This window comes from Primulina eburnea, chromosome 6 (genome assembly GCF_022965805.1).
Source record: "Primulina eburnea isolate SZY01 chromosome 6, ASM2296580v1, whole genome shotgun sequence".
In the NCBI taxonomy this organism is placed as follows: domain Eukaryota; kingdom Viridiplantae; phylum Streptophyta; class Magnoliopsida; order Lamiales; family Gesneriaceae; genus Primulina; species Primulina eburnea.
In genome coordinates, this window is record NC_133106.1 from 32944063 (window position 1) to 32962746 (window position 18684).

Sequence of the window (18684 nt, forward strand, 5' to 3'; positions counted from 1 at the left end):
TAAAATAATAATAAGTCGGCACACGATGACATTGGAAAATTGGTGTTTACAAGTCAACGCCCTCATCTTAAGAGTAGATATCTGATCGTTTGAATTACTGATAGTAGCCTATTTTGGTTCCTGGAAATATTTGTTTTGCTATGATTTTTTTAGGTTTTTCTTCAGCTGATGATGGTCGTGAATGTTGTTTCCCATTGGTTTCCAAAATCCAATCGTTCCATTGCCCGTACATTGCTTGTGAAAATATGGAAAAATCATAAAAACCAGCTCTTATGTAAATGCAATTTGTCCCGTTTGCCGATGTTGACATCTGTCACATTTATAGTTCTAATACTTATACATATGTATATTAATAAATTTTTGGGTAAGTTAATGGATGAATAGTCTCTTTATTATCTAAATACTAAGCTGCAGGTTCAATTTGTATTTGGGTTTTTTTTATTTGAGTGAGTCTCATGTGAGACCCTCTCACGGATCATAATCTGTGAGACGGGTCAACACTATCCATATTCACAATAAAAAGTAATACTCTTAGCATAAAAAGTAATACTTTTTTATGGGTGACCCAAATAAAAGATCTGTCTCACAAATACGATCCGTGAAATCGTCTCACACAAGTTTTTGTCTTTTTAATTTTCTTTTTTTGTTGATTTTAGTATATTTTTCGTTATTTTTTATAATTACATTTTGATATTCATTTAAATATAAACGGAATGAATTATAAAATAATATCCAGTATATATAAATTGTGTGTGTTTTGGTTTGATGCTGACAAATACATTTGACTTTGAGAACTTCAAATCCTGATTTCATTACAAATTAAACAGTTTCCAAATATAATTTATTATCTATAATTTATAGATTATTGTTTTGTGACACCCACGCCATGTTATGAAGTTATGTCAATCCGCTGCCGTTAAATATGTAATCACCAAAAATAAAATATCATTAAATCCCCAATATTTTCAACAATCCCACCACCACTAACCGCCCCCTATAACATAAGTCGAAATTAGAAAAAAGACAGAGAGAAGAAGAGTCAAATTTTCAAATATATTAGAAAAATGACAGAGAGAAGAGTCAAATTTTCAAATATATATAAAAGAAATTATTAAAATCCTATATCTCTTCACAATTCTTCTTGTGTATATATACATATACATATAGATATAGCATCATCAGATTAACTGACCCTTCTACACAATCATTACACACAGAGCATAGAGAAGAAAGAAAGAAAAGAAAGAGCTTAATTCTCCCCACTAGCTCTGAGTGTTTTAGTTAGATGTATTAGTCATAATAAAATATAGTAAATATATATATATATATATGGCAATGGAAGGAAGATCGCCATTGACATCGGAGGCAAGGTCGCCGGTGCCGCTGATATACCGGCATCATTCGAACGAGGGAGAAATCAAGAACTTGGCCTCTATTTCTAGCAGCCTTCTGCCGGCTTTCGGGACGGTTGTCGGAGAGGGCTCTCTCACTCTTAAGAAATTTGTTATTGCTCCTTATGACAGAAGATACCGGTAAGTTTTATACACACATATATACGACCTTCTCAAGAAATCGCAAATAGTAGGTGCAAAAAAATAAAGTGATTCAATTTTCATAAAAGCCAAATTTCTTGAACATATTCTGATATGAAATACATACATAATATATATATGTGTGTGTGTGTGTGTTTTGTGTTTATCTTGAATCTTGAATCTGTTTCTGAGTTTTTAGCATGCATCGTTGTGGTTAGTTTTGTTGATTTTACTGAGTTTTGCATTTAATTAAGCCGGTGTCCTTGAGAAAAAGGTAAACACGTAAATTTAGAGCGATAATTTTTTCATATAGGGAAATTTAATTTTGAGGCCCCTTTTAAAATGCGTAATTGCCTGCATTAATTATGTTTAATGATCACAATTATGTTTTGTAAATTTTTAATTTACTAAATAATTAATTCTAAGAGTTGTTTTAAGACTAGCTAGCTAGCCTTAGTTGCCTCTAATTATATCGTTGACTAACAAAATGATTAATTAACTACTAAATCATCACACGCTAACACACACGGATTAGTTAATAGATAGGTATCTTGGGAGACGGTCTCACAAATCTTTATATGTGAGACGTTTCGACTCTACTGATATTCACAATAAAAATTAATACTTTCAGCATAAAAATTAATATTTTTTCATGGATGACTCAAATGAGATATCTGTCTAACAAAATACGACCCGTGAGACCGTCTAACACACGTTTTTGCCTAGTTAATATGAGCTAGGAAATCGATTGTGGTCATTAAATTCTTTGAAAACATTGTAATTTAGATTATGATCTTGAATAAAATTCGGAAAGTTGTCGTTGAATAACTTCAAATACTAATACGATTGGATCTATTTTTAAAGTATCGTTCTAAGAGTTGATTCAATGACATACAATGTGTCATATCTTATTTTCATAACATGAAAAATTATATATAGCTCATTGAATCAATCATAAGAGTTGAATAAATCTAATAATAAGTAAAAACTTGTGTGAGATGGTCTCACGGGTCGTATTTTGTGAGACAGATCTCTTATTTGGGTCATCCATGAAAAAATATTACTTTTTATGATAAGAGTATTACTTTTTGTTGTAAATATCGATAGAGTTAATCTGTCTCATAGATAAAGATTCGTGAGATCCTCTCACAAGAGACCTACTCCTAATAACATATGTATACCCGCCTTATTAGGTTACCAACTTCGGAATTGATTCAGCCATTTCACTTGACTTCCTTTTAATTTCTCGAAAAATGGCCAAAATTTTAATTATTATTTATGGTCCATCTTCATTGTTGGTCTATGCGGGCCTCTATATTTCTTCAATTTTTTTGCGGGTCAATACGGTAGACATCTCGATTTGATTGAGTCTGACCACCAAATTTGGCTTTATATGCAAATATAATTAGAGTTTTTTTTTTTACAAAAATTAAAGCAAATCAATAATACATGATTTCCCCCCCAAATCTGTCCCATCGGTAGCTAATTTACATTTAAATTTGGAACTTGGGACCAAAATGTTAGAATTATATATATTATTTTCATATCATTTTGTTGACTCAAAATTTTGTTTCACTGAATTAATATATATTGTCGGCAACAAATAGTTTTGGCATATACACTCCAATTGCGTCTATTTTTTCTGAGTTTATATGTGAGTTATAAGAATGAATTTTACTGATTAATTTCTCTTCTACAATTTAAGAAACCCATTGAAAAGTAGGTCGTCTTTCGAAAAATGGGTCCTATATTTTTACATTAGTTTGAAATTTCTCAGCATAATTTTGCTCTATAAATAAATAATTTAAAATTTTCCCAATCGTTAATTTTTGTCACTTCATTCAATAATTATCATATGCTGTTCAGTAATATATAACTACATTTTGACTTTTTCCTACAGAGTAACCTTAGGATATGTAACCAATCAAATCACCATTAATATATTCACGGGCTGACTATTTTTTATTGATATAATATAGTATATATTAAAATAACAATTAGCTCCTAAAAATTTGTATATATTATTATATATGCTTATCTACGACATTAATAAAATCATTTAAAAATATTAGTGATGCCAACTCCTCCTAGTTATGCTTGCATTAAATGCCTCGTAAATTTTAGAGTATGTTCAAGATTCAAAAGTTTTTTATTTCTAATATAAACTCTCAAATATTTGTAAAATCACAAGAATTTTGTGATTGCAGTTGGTGGCAGAGTTTCTTGGTGGTGCTAGTGGTATATTCGGCATGGTCTTCTCCTTTCGAGCTAGCTTTCAGGGAATTGTCGAATGGAGCACTCATGCCTGCCGACTTGGCTGTTGATTTCTTCTTCGGTATCGACATCGTTCTCACTTTCTTCGTCGCGTATTTGGACAAATCCACATATTTGCTCGTTGATGATCACAAGAAAATAGCTTTGAGGTATGAAACTACACACGCTATTACATCAACCGCATGTTCCTCTCGAGTTTCTTATATTGATAATTTATGTGGTTTCTCAGGTATGTTTCACATCTATGGTTTCCAATGGACATAGCCTCGACTCTACCATTCCAAACTATATACAGGATTTTCACTGGAAAAAAGTCCAGCAGCGATGTCTTCGGCTTCCTCAACTTGCTTAGGCTATGGCGACTTAGGCGTGTCAGCGATTTCTTCTCTAGGTATTATCTCTACTCCAAGGATCATGCAAAACAAAATTCTATTCATATATATGTTTTGTTTGTGAGGAGGCATGTCAAAAATATTTGAGTCTATCCTACTCTTTGCGTCTCATTTATATCTAAAAGAGCTCTCTGGCTTGCTTCAGGCTAGAGAAAGACACTCGCTTCAGCTATTTTTGGACTAGATGCTGCAAATTGATATGTGTAAGTAGCTTTGTATCCCCTTTATCATGTATGTGCAAGCATGCACCTAACCGTCCGTGTTGTCTGACAGGTGACTTTGTTTGCTGTACACTCCGCGGGTTGCTTCTACTTCTGGCTGGCGTTACATTATCGTATTGCAGATAATACTTGGATAGGATCTCAAGTTCCCGGTTTTGAGGAAAAAAGTGTGTGGTTAGGATATACATATTCGATGTATTGGTCGATTGTAACTCTCTCAACAACAGGATATGGAGACCTGCATGCAGAGAATACTGGGGAGAAGGTTTTCTCCATCTTCTACATGCTTTTCAACATCGGTCTAACGGCTTATTTGATTGGAAATATGACCAATCTTGTTGTCCATAGCTCGGTTCGAACATTTGCCATGGTAAATGATCATTACGAAGCAAGTGCATTTTGCTGATATATATACTCTTCAAACTCCACAATAATTTTTTTTTTATCTATCTGCATTTGAAGAGGGATGCCATCCACGAGATCCTACGTTATGCTAGCAAGAATCGCCTTCCGGAGGGCTTAAAGGAGCAAATGCTAGCACACGTGACCCTCAAATTCAAGACTGCGGAACTACAGCAAGAAGAAGTACTCGAAGACTTGCCTAAGGCAATTAGATCTAGCATTGCTCAGCATCTCTTTCGTAGGACAGTAGAAAACAGCTACCTTTTCAAAGGAGTTTCTGAAGACTTCATTGTCCAATTGGTAATCCATTTTAACTTTCAATAATTGATCTTTTTCCTAAAAATCAAGCATTTCAGAGATTATGGTCACCATTAAATACCAAGATTGTTATCAAATAAGTCTGTATTGATATTTTCTTATGACAGGTTCCAGAGATGAGAGCGGAATATTATCCACCTAGAATGGATATTGTCATACAAAACGAGATACCAACCGATTTCTACATTATAGTATCCGGAGCAGTGGTATAAATATAACGTTTTCAACTATTTTTTAGCATATTCACACAAGCAAAATCTTATAATCTCCAAAACTGCAGGACGTGCTAACGCACAAAAACAGAATGGAGCAGGTATATACGATGTTCTTTTCTCAATGTCATCTCAAGTTAGCTTGGTAGTCTTTAGCTCCAGGACAATTATTTAGCATGCCATTTTCGTGCCATGTAAAATCTGACTGTGATGTAATTTTTCCAGTTCTTGACAAAGTTGGGATCTCCAGATGTCTTTGGAGAAGTCGGTGTGATCTTAAATATTCCCCAACTTTTTACAGTGAGAACAAAGAGACTTTCCCAGGTCATCAGGATCAGTCACAACCATTTCAAGCAATTGGTGCAGCCTCTAAACGAAGATGGAAAGACAATCATCTCAAATTTTCTTCAGGTCAGCATAACATATGCTATGTTTTATTTATAATTCTCTGTTTCATGGTGTACATGAATTTTGAAATGATAAATGCTTCTGCCATCTGTATTTTTCAGCATTTGAAAAGCCTGAAGAAGGAGATGCTAGAGGAGATGCCATTTGTAACGGAGTTATTTGATGAATCCTACGTGGAGGTAACCTTGAACCATTACACTAACGCAAAATCTTAATCACAGCACTCATATTGTCTGTTCTAATTAGTTGGAAATATACAAAAACGAAAACCTGGCAGTTTTTGGAATTACATGCCTAGAATGTATACATGAAACCGAAAAGTCAATCGGACACAGCTAACATGCAATCAAAATACGTTTTGAGGCTAGGAAAAGATCTAGTTTTCATGAAAATATCCGCGAAGTTCAACCCAATATAGTTTACGAAAAGAATATATCCCGCCACATTTCCATCACTGAACATAAGTACAAAGAGCTGATCAGTTCATTTTCAGGCCATGACACCAGCTGAGGAACATCAAAATCATGAAGGACCAAGCCAAGAAGAAAACGGTATGACACCATCTGCTTGATGTTTTAGTACAGGATGCTCCACATCTTGTATTCACTCAGTGATAGAACTATAATGTATTATTTCATAGTACATAACTCACATGACTGTATAATAATTCAGTTAGCTCCACTGTTTACACGCCAAGCATACATCCGACAAGGGTGGTACTCCATGGACATCATCCAGCGGACAAACAAAACGAACCCGGGGGAAAACTCGCCCATCTACCTGGATCAATATCAGAACTCTTGTCCTTAGCAGGTGAGTGTTTTCTATCAAATCTTACATTAGACTAAATATTTACGCGAAATAACAAATGTAACAAAAGATTATCTTCTCGCGGGATTCCATCTTGAAACTTTGTAGGCACTTTGCTTCACATTTGTTTGGTAAATGTAGAAAAAAAGCTTGGGAAACGAGGGACCACGATTATCATGGCTGACGGGTCTCATGTGGAAGACATAAATGCGTTACGAGACCATGATCACTTGTACATATACTGAGGACTGTTGGCTTAAGTAACTGCAATGGTTCCCACGGCTCAACTACTTGGCCGAATAAAGGCATACATACAGCAAGACCCCTCAAATGTAAAAATCTTGGTGTGTAATGTTTTCTTTAAAAAAAAATTTGTCCTTATTTTGATTTTTAAAGTTATCCAATCTCATCATCCTGATACATTTAACCACAATACCCCAAATTAATACTATTATACTTGAAGTTACAAAATTGCAAAATGGAAGGGCGATGATGTTGAAATTAGGAGTGAAAATAAGAGGGGAAATCATTCTTGTGCGTGCGTGTGTATCTTGATTCCTTGAGGTAAAACAATAAGGTTAAAGTTTGACTAAGATTAAATGCAAATATAATTTTTTTTAGTTTATTTATAAATTAACATCTAAAACAGTTTACTTTTACGAAGTAAACTATAATCTACTTTGCTCAAATAAAATTATGCTCGAGTTTATATTATTATATCTTAGGTCTTATCGTCGACAGCTAAAGTTTTAAAAAAAGTGGCATTTGTTTATATTGAAATAAAATTATATCAAATATATTAATATGAAATCAACTATGTAATTGGAGTTCATAGTATTAATGATTCGTACTCTCCTTTCCTTGTTGAGCAACTATCGGTCCGGTCGGGTCCGGTCCGTGTTCCATTCAAATGATCGGTTACGTTCTTCACTTCTTTTTACATGAATATGTTATCATTAGATTTTTCGTTTAAAATATTGATTTTAATTTATTAAATAATAAATACAATTATAACAAATCAAAAGTTCAGAAGTTAATATAAATATTATTGAGCAAAAATTTGTCAGAGAACACATAATATAGAAAAATTCATCATTAATTTGGTAGTTAATATAATTTAGTTTTAATTATTAAAGTAATATTAATGATTCATCCATTTACTTTAGCCCTTATATTGGTTTTTCGGTTTACAAGATGCTATCTTTGGGCGGGTTTATTTCATCTTATCCATTAGGACATTATCCCATGATAGGATGATGACCAAGATTTGTCCATACATATATAGGACCCATTTTTTTTTTTTTGAAATTATATGTGTGACAAGATCTTACATGTTGAAATGAAGTGAGGGTAGTGCCCACATAGGTAAGATTTCATCTACCCTTTGGGCATTACCGGTTCATAGATCTCATACGTAAAAATAAATGTAAATCATTAGATACTTGAACTAATGCTAAGAGTGGTTGACTGAACCTAAATTTAACGTAAAAAAAGAGTATCAGTTCTAGCAAGCCATTCGTTCAAAGCTGCCGTCTGCCCTTACAGAATTACAACTTCATTCAATGTCCAATGCACAAATCACAGCAAAGGTTCGGAGCGAACGTATTTGTAGAACCACTGACCAACCAAGATTTTGATATAGAAACCAGACAGATGTCGGAGTTACGAAAGAACGCTGAACAGTGAAATATCACCATCACAGTTCACCATCATGAATCAGTAGGACAAAAACCATGCCTCAGCACGGTTACTCAAATTCAGGCTGAGCAAGTTAAGGTTTGTTTATACATTGTATCCGCTTTAGCTTCTCTTCTACAACAGATTCTTGGTTAAAAAAATGTGGCCTGGTGTCACCGAACACATTAGACTCAGATGCTAGCACATGTAAAACTAGAATTCAATGCATCAGAACCACAGAAAGGAGAAATTATTGAGGACCTACCTAAAGCAATAAGATCAAGCATCGCTTAGCATCTCTTTCGTATTACATTCGAAAATAGCTACATTTTCAGAGGAGTCCCTGATATTAAGATTTTGAGTACCGCCCGAGAAGAACGAAAAGAGAGAGAAGGATTGAAATCATTCACTGTCCATTTGGTAATGCATTTAACTTTCCATGACATGTAGCTATTTCATCGCTTAGCGACCAACAACTTGAAAGTACAGAATGTACCAATGATTTTTTTTCATTTTATCATTCATCACTACATAAAATAATTTTATCTTAATAAACAAGAAATTTAAGTTTAAAAATAAATAATTTTAAAAAAATTGTAGGTAAATTACATGGCCAGATAGATGGTTATTTGGACACGGCCTCCTATTTAATTCTTCTTCATGTTAAATTTGTGGATGTCATTCATTTTTCTTTTTATTCAAGTACTGCAATAGTAAAGCATAATAACATCCTTGAATTTGTGCCGGTTTGAGGTCAGTAAATTGTCTCAATAAGAACTTAGAGAAGATTGTAAAGTTGGGGATCATATTGGGATTCAACTAAGATCACCATTTTCAAGATCTGCAAAACCACGTTGTTCTTCGTATGGATTTGTAACTCAAGCAGTTGTGATTCATTTCCCATGGTTTTAATGTGAAAGCCAGATTTTTGTTTTAGATGCTTGATTTACTCAAAAGTAGAAGCGCTCGATTCTTGTTTAATGCTCGAAGTAATAATCTCAAGAAATTACAAGCTATTTTGCTGCAAAATGAACTATCCATAATTTTTAACCTTGATGGATTTCTAAAACTGTAAAAAATTATTTCGTGCTTTGCTACTACCTAAGATTCAAACTTCAATAAATTTAAATCAACCATATAATAATTTAAATTAAAGCAAATCAATGACTTAAGGTATTGAAAGTCTCAAACAACTCAATACATCCTGCCAGTACATTCAGCAGAACCACAGTAACATTTCTTAATCTTGATATTTCCATTTGAATCACGTACCTGGTCAACTGTGTAGTTGTAATGGTAAGTCAGCTCTTGCAAAGGGGGAATGTTCTCTGCGGCAAAAAGCATTACGTGGGGCATCCTCTTGTCATCATGATCATATATCACATTTTGAGCATAGAGATTCGGTGAACAGCTGTGATTGACAAACCTGCCAACATTTCCATATTGTCCGGCATCAATTGTATATCCAGCTTCAGCTTCTTCCATAGATTCAACTGGAATTGCACGTTCTTCTGCATTGAGGGAAAAGTCGCTGTAATTTTGACCAATATCAAAGAGATATTCATCATTTCCAACTCTTTGTTCTGCTTCCTTGTCTTCAAGAAGCTCGCCTGCATACTCACAAATAAAACATCCTGAAGGGATAGAATTTAGGGACCTTAAACCCCATCCCCTCGAATCTGTTTTGAATATCTCAAGCTTAAATCTGATGCCACGTTGGGTGACTCTATTATAGCATGAAGGAGGACAATTACAAGAAGGGCCGCACTCGAATACCAGAGGTTTTGCTTCGACAATAGCTCCGTTGCGGTTGTATGGAATCTCACCGCCGTTTCTCACCGTGCATGGGCATTTTTTGGTGTCACTACATCTCCCTGTGCAATTACAACCTCCGGGGGGAATAGGAAAGAACCAATCAGGATATATCATCTTGGGGGTGTAGTTGAACGGGGGTGGTTTCTCATCATCTATAATATTGACAGCAAATACAGGGACCGGCTCTTTTCCTCCTGAAATATCACTGACACAAACACCTGGCCGAGTTCTGTATTTATTTGAATTCTTCAATTCCTTCCAGGCAAGTTCAGCTTGACCAGGATTCCTCCTCAACTCAAACATGAAAACCTGCTTACCCCGAGGCCCTACTTCTGTCCAATATCTTTTCACAGTGTATAGACCGTCGTAAACATAAATGGAGACTGTCTTAGGTCTTGAATCAGCAGTATCAATTGTCTTTGTTTCCTTCCACCCACGGACAACACGAACCGGAGTCTCAGCTGATATACTATTCCTTAAAGCCAAATTACCTCTTTCAAGCTTCTGATCTGCAGGTTCCTTAGTCTTCCCAACTACATTTCCTCCTTGCCCCGAGTATATTAAGACATCAGCATTCTCCAAATCATCAGAATAAACCCCAGAAGCAACAATACTAGTGGCAACTGGTTCGCCATCGACCTTCATCCAGTCTATACCAGCCTGATACAGGCGGTGAATACCAACAATCGCAAGTTCCACTCTGTACTGAAACTCATCACCCACTTCAACTCCTGGTACTTGTCCAAACATTTGCTTATCTGTGTTAACTTCTTTTCCTCTGTGTTTAATTATCTTTGCCGAGACAAGATCGATCCTTTTCATTTTTTTTTCAGATTCCTTTGAGTTTCCTTCCTCATCTGGCATAGAATTCGCTTCCTCTTTTTGCAAGAGCTTCCGACAAATAGCATGAAACAGCCTTAGTGTTTCTCTCACTCTGTTACGAGCATCACCTTGACTTGAATAGTTAGGACCAAAAGGAGGCAAACTGACTCCAATATCTTGCATTTCACGGATGGCAAAAGAATTTGCAGGTAAGTCTCCATGATGATCAGGACCTGCCTCATCCGTTTGCATAAATCCCTTGGGGCTACCATCTTCATGAACCACAGAATCGTCTTTCTGCTTCATAGATAGTCCTCGCGGAAATTTCAATTCAGAACTACTTTTCTTAGAAACAGACTTCATCTTTTTTCTCGAAGACAATTTCTGATTCCTCACTTTTCCTCCACTATTACCTTCATCTGAGTTTTCAAAAACTATTTTCCCTTGAGTCCATGGGCAATAAGGCGCTGTCATCAGACCATGCATTACCTCCCTCTCCACTTCATCTTCTAAGCTGACACCACCATGCAAAAACTTCATGTTATCACACGAATCTTGTGCATAGACAACAATCTCCTTTCCAACTGGTCCTGCAATATCCTTGTGAGTATCCCCGGGAATTGCTTGGATCGGAACAGGTGTTAAATAAGGTAAATCTTCGTCAGAAACATCATGATCTTCCTTGTGAAAGACCATTGATGAACCCGGGTTTCCATCTGCATCATAGGAACCAGGAACTGCCATCTTTTTTGTAGATGAATTTCCTAAACAATCTGCTTGAAGTTTCCTATTTGAAGGAACAGCTTTAGACTTACGTTTCCCACGGAAAGTACGCTTTTTTGACTTTCCAGCAGGTGATTCACCAGGTAAATCATTCGAAGATAGTTTTCCCTTCCTCCATGGACAAAATGGTGCAGCAGCTAGGCCATGAACAACTAGTCTATGCAATTTGTCATCTGAGCCAAAATCATTGTGTGGAGGCATTATTGCAGCACTTCTCTTTAGTGAGGGAACCACAGTTTCTGTCATCACTGATGTACTATGTCGGCTATCAAGCACTGCCTTGGCCGAGGTTGCCGATACAACGATAGATTGTCTTGCATCTGTTTCCTCCATATTACTATCTTGTGGACCTCCATTACATTCCTCAAAACTCACGAGCTCTCGAGCTACACTGACTCTGTTCTCAGTTGTATCAGTTTCATTCATGTCCTCTGCTTTTATTGTACTGATTTCATTCATCTCCTCGAATTTTTTTTCAACTTTTTTTACTCCATCGAGATAGTCTTTTCCTGAAGTAATAACAATCTGTTGCTTTTGTTCAGTAGGAACCCAATTGTTAGTCCCACAACCTGGAGGGAAGTTACGAACAGCTGACACTCTTCTCGGATTGTATTTGTCCTTCACCATAGCAGAAGCCCCTAGCTTAAACCTGCCATGAAATGAAATTGATGGCTGAGAGAAACCAACCAATGGTAGTTCATCAATTGAAGCACCAGCATCTAACACGGATTTTGCCTCCCCTGCGACGGAATTTGGAATCAAAACAGATGCTTCCACCTCACTTAACTTTTCCAACGTTGTCTGACCTTCAGGCTCAATCTCTTCCTTAAAAGAATCAGAGTCTGTAATCTTTGCAACACCATTCGAGAAACCATCCATGGTGTTCATTTTCCCCACCCATGCATCAAACGATTCAGCTCCATCTAATTCAACGGGTTGATCTAATGCTTCGAGTGTTTGAACTTCAACCTCATTTGGCAACTCGTCGCATATGGGTCCGATTTCAATCATCACTTCCTCTACACTCGTGACATCTATCGCTGTGGCTGTAACATCTTCCACCAACTTATCCACCGACTCAGCTACTACTTTATCGATAGGATTATTGATGCAACGCGACCCACAATCAACCTCGATGTTAACGCCACTGGGTCCCTCATCCTTTACAATTTCAGAATTCTTCATCACATCAGGTTTCAGGAATTTGGGAATGTCGACTCTATCAGCCTCCATTGAACAGGGCGATAAGAAACTGTCGACACCATTAGCTATCGCAGCGTGGGCCACGTGACAATCATTAACACCACCAGATTCCGAAACACCAGCGCCACTACTGCCATTCTCTTCATGCTTGAAATCAGCAGGTACAGCATGGAGACCACACCCAGGAGGAAAATCACGGACCGCAGATACTTTCCTGGGCTTATATCTGGGCACAAAACCATTTTCCAATGGCCTTTTGTTCGACGCTTCCCCAAATAACCCGACGTCTGAAATCGAAGCCATTCTTTATGGTCAATAACCTGAAGCTTTACCAACCCCACTTCTCGTCCATCGAAATCTTGGAAATCTAAATAGCAATCAATCCATGATAAGAATACAACAATTATGGATAACAAACGAATTGAAAACAAAAAAAAAAATCGATCGATCGGTTCGATACCTGAATCGCGAGGTTCGAGATCGAATTCAGAATCCGAGGAACACGATAGCTGTGTGTGTATTCGAGAGTATATGTGAAATTTGAGGAGATGGTGAATGTGATGCCTCCGAGAGTGAGGAGGAGGGTTATGAAATTACCGTTACACCCACTCGTGGTGGGGCGTGGTTTTACGTGGCGAGAACGCGCGATGTCCGGTGTGTACAGGTTCACCGGTTTTGGAAGCGGTCCAGGGGACCGGCCCCGGGTGGGATCGATTTTTTGTATTGATTCGGAAAATCAAATTATATTAATACCTATATTTTTTAAAAGGAAAATCGCATTTCAATCCTCAAATCCAACCATATCTGATTGGAAGAAAATGTTTTCGTATCTCTTGATCTATATATATATATATATATATATAGTCTTCTCCAATTTGAAGAATAGGTACAAATAATTTATCGTGTGTGTATACATATATATGTTATCTGTAAAACGAAAAATCATATAGTAGTATTAACGATTTATGTGCTTCTTTGCTCATTCATCACATGTCTGAAAATCGCAGATATTCCGATTTTAAATTTATTGATTTTCTTTCTTGATAAGGTATTTTTGTTATTAATTTTATTATATTCCATCTCTATTATTTTGGTTATGCCACTACTAATTATAGCAAATTTTAATATGTAAATAAATATTTAATTCATTAAATAGACATTAATATCTTCAATTAAAATATATCACAAAAATTTATATGAGAATATTATATTTTATATAATAGACATTAATTTCATCAGTCAATTTTATGAAACAGATCTTATATCCAACCCTTCCAAATAGACGTTATTGACTTTCACTCTGAATATAGATAGGGATGGCAACTTTCTCCACGGGTTTGGGGCCCCGTGGAGAAAACCCGAAACGAGGATGGTGATCTCCGATTTTTTCGGGTTCGGATTGTAATTTGGGGCGGATATGGAATTACTATCCACAATTCCACATCCCCGAAATCTCCGAACTCGTCATGAAAATAATATCAATAATAAAATAATAGTATTACTGATATTAATAATATAATAATAATAATATTTTTTAAATATTAATACTCTTATTATTATTAATATTGATATTAATATTAATATTATCTCTAATAATAATAGATAATAATAAATTTTGTTTTGAGAAAATCTCTGAATTCATCATTGTTTTGACATATTAATATTTTTGAAACAAATATGGGGACGGGGATGAGAAGTTGATCCCGAAGTTTCGGGTTTGGGGATTCCCCGAACCAGAAAAAGCGGGAATCGGGGCGGGATGAGGGTGGGGATGAAATTCGGGGATGGAGATGGTAATGGCAAACGCGTCCCGTCCCGGCCCATTGTCATCCCTAAATATAGATCAGATCAATCAATCTCATGGAATTCTTAAAAAAATTTATAAGATTAATTGTTAAAAAAATTTATAAGACAGCGTGGAATAGATATTTTGTGAAACAGAAAACGATCAATCTGATCTATATTTTTTTAAAAAAAGAATATTTTAAATATAAAATATAATATTTTTTTATGAATTATGTCGGGCAAAATCTCGTATAATTTTTGCTAAAATTATAAATCATATGGCAGTTTGAATATTTATGGGGAAAAGTCGTATTAATTAAACCTTTTCATTCTAAATTTAATGTCTTCTCTTGAAGCTCGTACAACACTAATTTTGCGATTATTTGGAGTGAGGAAATTTGCCGAGGCCAAGAATATATGGAGTGCGGCTTTTAGTTGCTGAAAATTTCAGATGCCCACTTTCTGATATTGCTTTGTTAGTGAGTGCGAATTGCGAAACTCTCTTGTTTGTTCATCTCTAGGGTTTATCTTCCTCCCAGTCCAAACTAGCGGACAAGAAACAGAACCGGAACACCAAGACGTTTATCCCTCATAATTACTTAATAAATTGCGAGTAGATGACCATCTTCTCCCAATTTTAACCGTTATAAGCGTTAAATCTAATTTCATTTACAGTTAATCGGTGTACTTTTGTGTTTGAAATTAGCTAATGTTACGCAGATTAAACGAGTTTACCAGTCAGCTTTACTGGGGCGCTGCAAAATTCTTGGGTTTGTTCAAGAATGTATTATATCCTCCTGTATTTTTCACCAAAAAGCTTCAGTGGAAAAAGATCTTGTTCTCACTCCCCTTTCACGAGTCTGTCCACTTTGTGTTGTGCTGCACAAGATGCTTACTCATCATCAGATGATAACGTGGTGTTGGATTTGAGTTACACCGAACAGCAACAGAGAACGCAGAAGCATGCAACCACAGGTAGCATTATAAATGACCTCAACACTTTGAATTTCACGAGGCATGTGAAACCAACTGTTTCCGACTACAATTGGATCTTTTATCGTTATTTCAAATCGGGGAGTGTCGTGCTTGATGAGTTGTTTGAGGTTTATGTTGGAATGAAAAGATTCGGTCCAACCCCGAATTTGTTGACGTATAACACCCTTTTGAACGGGCTTATTTTTGTTGGTAGTTTAAAAGATGCGATTTTAATTGTTGAAGATATGATAAATTGTGGGTTTCTGCCTTCCTTCACGGTTATATCTAAATTGTTAAGAGGGCTGCTGAAAGTTGGAAATGTTGTAGATTCTGTAATAGTGTTTGAGATTATGTTGAATGTCAATTACGCTCCTAGTTATTACAATGTTAGTACCTTGATTTGGGGTCTTTGTAAAGCTGGAATGGTTCAAAAGGCATATGTTTTCTTCTTAGCAATTTTGGAGAAGGAATACTTTCCATGTGGCTGTCTCTTCGATCATATATTATGGGCTTTGTGCAAATCTGAGCAGAGTTACCTCGCATTGGCTTTTTTTGGCTGGTTAAAAAAGATGGGAATTGCATGTACTGTTCGCTCGTATACTGCTCTAATTTATGGCTTTTGTAAAGAAAGGCTGTGGATCGAAGCCTTTAATTGTTTAAATGAGATGGAAAAGGATAACTATAAGCCTCATCTTATAACTTACACTATAGTTATCAAGTCTCTTTGTGATGACGGGAAAGTTGACGAGGCATTAAAGTATGTGGGTAAAATGGAAAAGGTAGGATGTGTTCCTGATTTGGTTACATACAATATAGTTCTCCGTGAGCTTTGCCATCAAGGTAGGGTGGTTGAAGTAGGTGAACTTATTCGCCTTATTGGTCAAAAGGGTTTCTTTCCAGATTTGTTTACTTATTCTGCTTTGGCTGGAGGCATGCTGAAAAGTGACAAGGTTGAGATTGCCAATAGGCTGTTAGTTGATACTGTTTTGAGGAGCTCTTCTATAGATGATGTAGTTTACAATATATATCTGCATTCGACACGCTGTCATGGTAATTCGAGGGAAACATTGTCGCTGATGGAGAGTATGATGGAGAAGGGATTTAAACCAACCAGTGTGTCGTACAATACAATTCTGAAAGGTTTGTGCAAGGAAAATAAAGTCGACGAAGCTCTAGAATTATTGGACAGTGCCAACTGGCCTACCAATGGACCGGATTTGATTTCCTTCAATACAATATTGTCTGCAGCTTGTAAACATGGAAATTCATCCATGATACGGCGGATTTTGTACAGGATGGAATTCGAAGGAATAAAACTTGATGTTGTAAGTTCGACATGTCTGATTCAGTATTTCTGTACCACTGGGCAAATCTCTGAAAGCTTGAAGCTGTTAGAGTCTATGGTCAGTGATGGTCCTCCGCCAAATACAGTCACCTTAAATACTCTCCTTATTGGCCTATGTAAGAATCGGTTACTTGGAATGGCAGAAAAAATATTTAACTATGTCAAAGGCATTGGGATTCCACTCAACACAGTTACATATAATATTCTAATGCGTGCTTCAGTTCGGGAAGACAATGATTTACTCTTATACGAACTATCAAGGGATATGCATCGCCAGAATCTAAAACCAGATGCTAGCACCTATGGCTGCTTCATTTATAGTCTTTGTAGGGGAGGTAAGATATCACTTGCCCTTCAACTTCGGGACCAATTGCTTGAGAATGGGATTTCTGCTAATATTTTTATTTACAATGCTATACTGGAAGCAATGTTCAAGAAAGGAATGTTTTGGCAAATAATCATACTTTTGAAAGATATGGCCATGGACGGCTGTGAGCCAAATGAAGGTTCATTTGGCATTTTGAAAAGAGCATCAAGAAACGGTTGGATGAGGACTTACCCTAGAGCTTTAAAAATTGTTGAACTTGTCATGAGTGGAACTTGGACAATATGAATTTGTATTGAAGGTTCATTTGGCATTTTGAAAAGAGCATCATCGAGGATTTCCCTTTCACAAGATCAGTCCGTGAATCAACACACTCTCAGCAGTTGCCTGCATCTGTCTGTACCGTGAAACTCATAAGTACTTCAATTATCTGTGCAAGTTCCAGCCTCCAGGTATGCACATTTCTTTATGTTCAACTTCCCTTTTTTGACTTCTTGTTTTGGTTGCCATACATTTGTAGAAAATTTATAGTTCCTATTCATGAATCCATGCATCAGAATTTGCATCGCATTTCCATTTCTTAGAGATAAATTTTATTAAAAAATTAATTTACACAAACCCCCCCACCAGAAGACCTAGCCCAGTTTCTGACATATGTATGACTTCTAATTTGAAAGGAGCCATAGACCGTAAGGGATTAAAATAAAGATCGATAGATGCCCACCACTAAAATGTGTCTGGGACATGCATTTCACTGTTGATCTTATTCTTTTGCACCTGTAAATTAGATTTTTTGTTCAATGAAGTATCTGTTCACTTACTTTTCCAGTTTGAAGAAAAGAGTTTGCAATATGTGATTTACATTTATGTTGGAATCATCAGGATTATACCCACATCACTCGGTGGAATAAAACGGAAATAGGACCTAGAAGTATCTAGACAATAGATAGAAATTGTTCTCTGTTAAAGAAGTGTTGAACTGAGTAATGTCACAAGGAGCACCAGATTACTTTGAATTGTTAGAATTTTATAGCTGTAAGAGGTTCCTTATTCTTTTGACTGCCTGGGATGGGCATTAGCATTCTGTATGGCCGACAAAATTAATCCTTAAATGGCTACTTTTCTAAACCCTCGTGAGACATTATTCGTTAAATGTCTCCTTTCAGAAATTCAGATATCCTCTCTCTATATAGAGACCTATTCATATGCGTATGGTGGCATGCTTAGGTTTCTCTTTCTCTCTGATATGATTCTTAACTTGCAGTCATATCAGATTTTGTATAGATTTGTATTAAGTTACCAATTGCCAGACCATCTTGCTGCTGGGCTTTGCTGTATTCAGTTGTTTCTGAACTCTGCTTCTCAAGAGGAAGCTTTAAAGCACA

General features: G+C 36.1%; 3 protein-coding genes across 6 annotated transcripts; 2 read left to right on the forward strand and 1 right to left on the reverse strand.

Moving 5' to 3' along the window:
* The first annotated feature begins 1131 nt into the window (after positions 1–1131).
* On the forward strand, positions 1132–6974 carry LOC140834418 (potassium channel KAT3). The gene is made up of 13 exons (XM_073199282.1): positions 1132–1532; positions 3740–3955; positions 4036–4197; positions 4344–4401; positions 4472–4789; positions 4882–5121; positions 5247–5345; positions 5420–5452; positions 5577–5762; positions 5861–5938; positions 6253–6310; positions 6432–6572; positions 6711–6974. The coding sequence occupies exons 1-13, from the start codon at positions 1330–1332 to the stop codon at positions 6812–6814; spliced, it is 1896 nt and encodes a 631-aa protein (XP_073055383.1). The 5' UTR covers positions 1132–1329; the 3' UTR covers positions 6815–6974.
* Positions 6975–9360: 2386 nt separating this feature from the next.
* On the reverse strand, positions 9361–13512 carry LOC140834420 (uncharacterized). Of its 2 annotated transcripts, none has more exons than XM_073199284.1 (2): positions 13330–13512; positions 9361–13227 (listed from the first exon to the last, which is right to left on the reverse strand). In XM_073199284.1, the coding sequence occupies exon 2, from the start codon at positions 13170–13172 to the stop codon at positions 9441–9443; it is 3732 nt and encodes a 1243-aa protein (XP_073055385.1). In that variant the 5' UTR covers positions 13173–13227; positions 13330–13512; the 3' UTR covers positions 9361–9440. The 2 variants fall into 2 exon arrangements, with proteins under 2 accessions (XP_073055385.1, XP_073055384.1); XM_073199283.1 differs by having other exon boundaries at positions 9361–13236; positions 13330–13510.
* Positions 13513–14994: 1482 nt separating this feature from the next.
* Positions 14995–17751, forward strand: LOC140834422 (uncharacterized). 3 transcript variants are annotated; one of them, XM_073199287.1, is made up of 2 exons: positions 14995–15137; positions 15375–17751. In XM_073199287.1, exon 2 carries the CDS (start codon positions 15437–15439, stop codon positions 17585–17587), a length of 2151 nt encoding a protein of 716 aa, XP_073055388.1. In that variant the 5' UTR covers positions 14995–15137; positions 15375–15436; the 3' UTR covers positions 17588–17751. The 3 variants fall into 3 exon arrangements, with proteins under 3 accessions (XP_073055388.1, XP_073055389.1, XP_073055390.1); XM_073199288.1 differs by having other exon boundaries at positions 14996–15133; XM_073199289.1 differs by lacking the exon at positions 14995–15137 and adding an exon at positions 15145–15267.
* Positions 17752–18684: the final 933 nt, after the last annotated feature.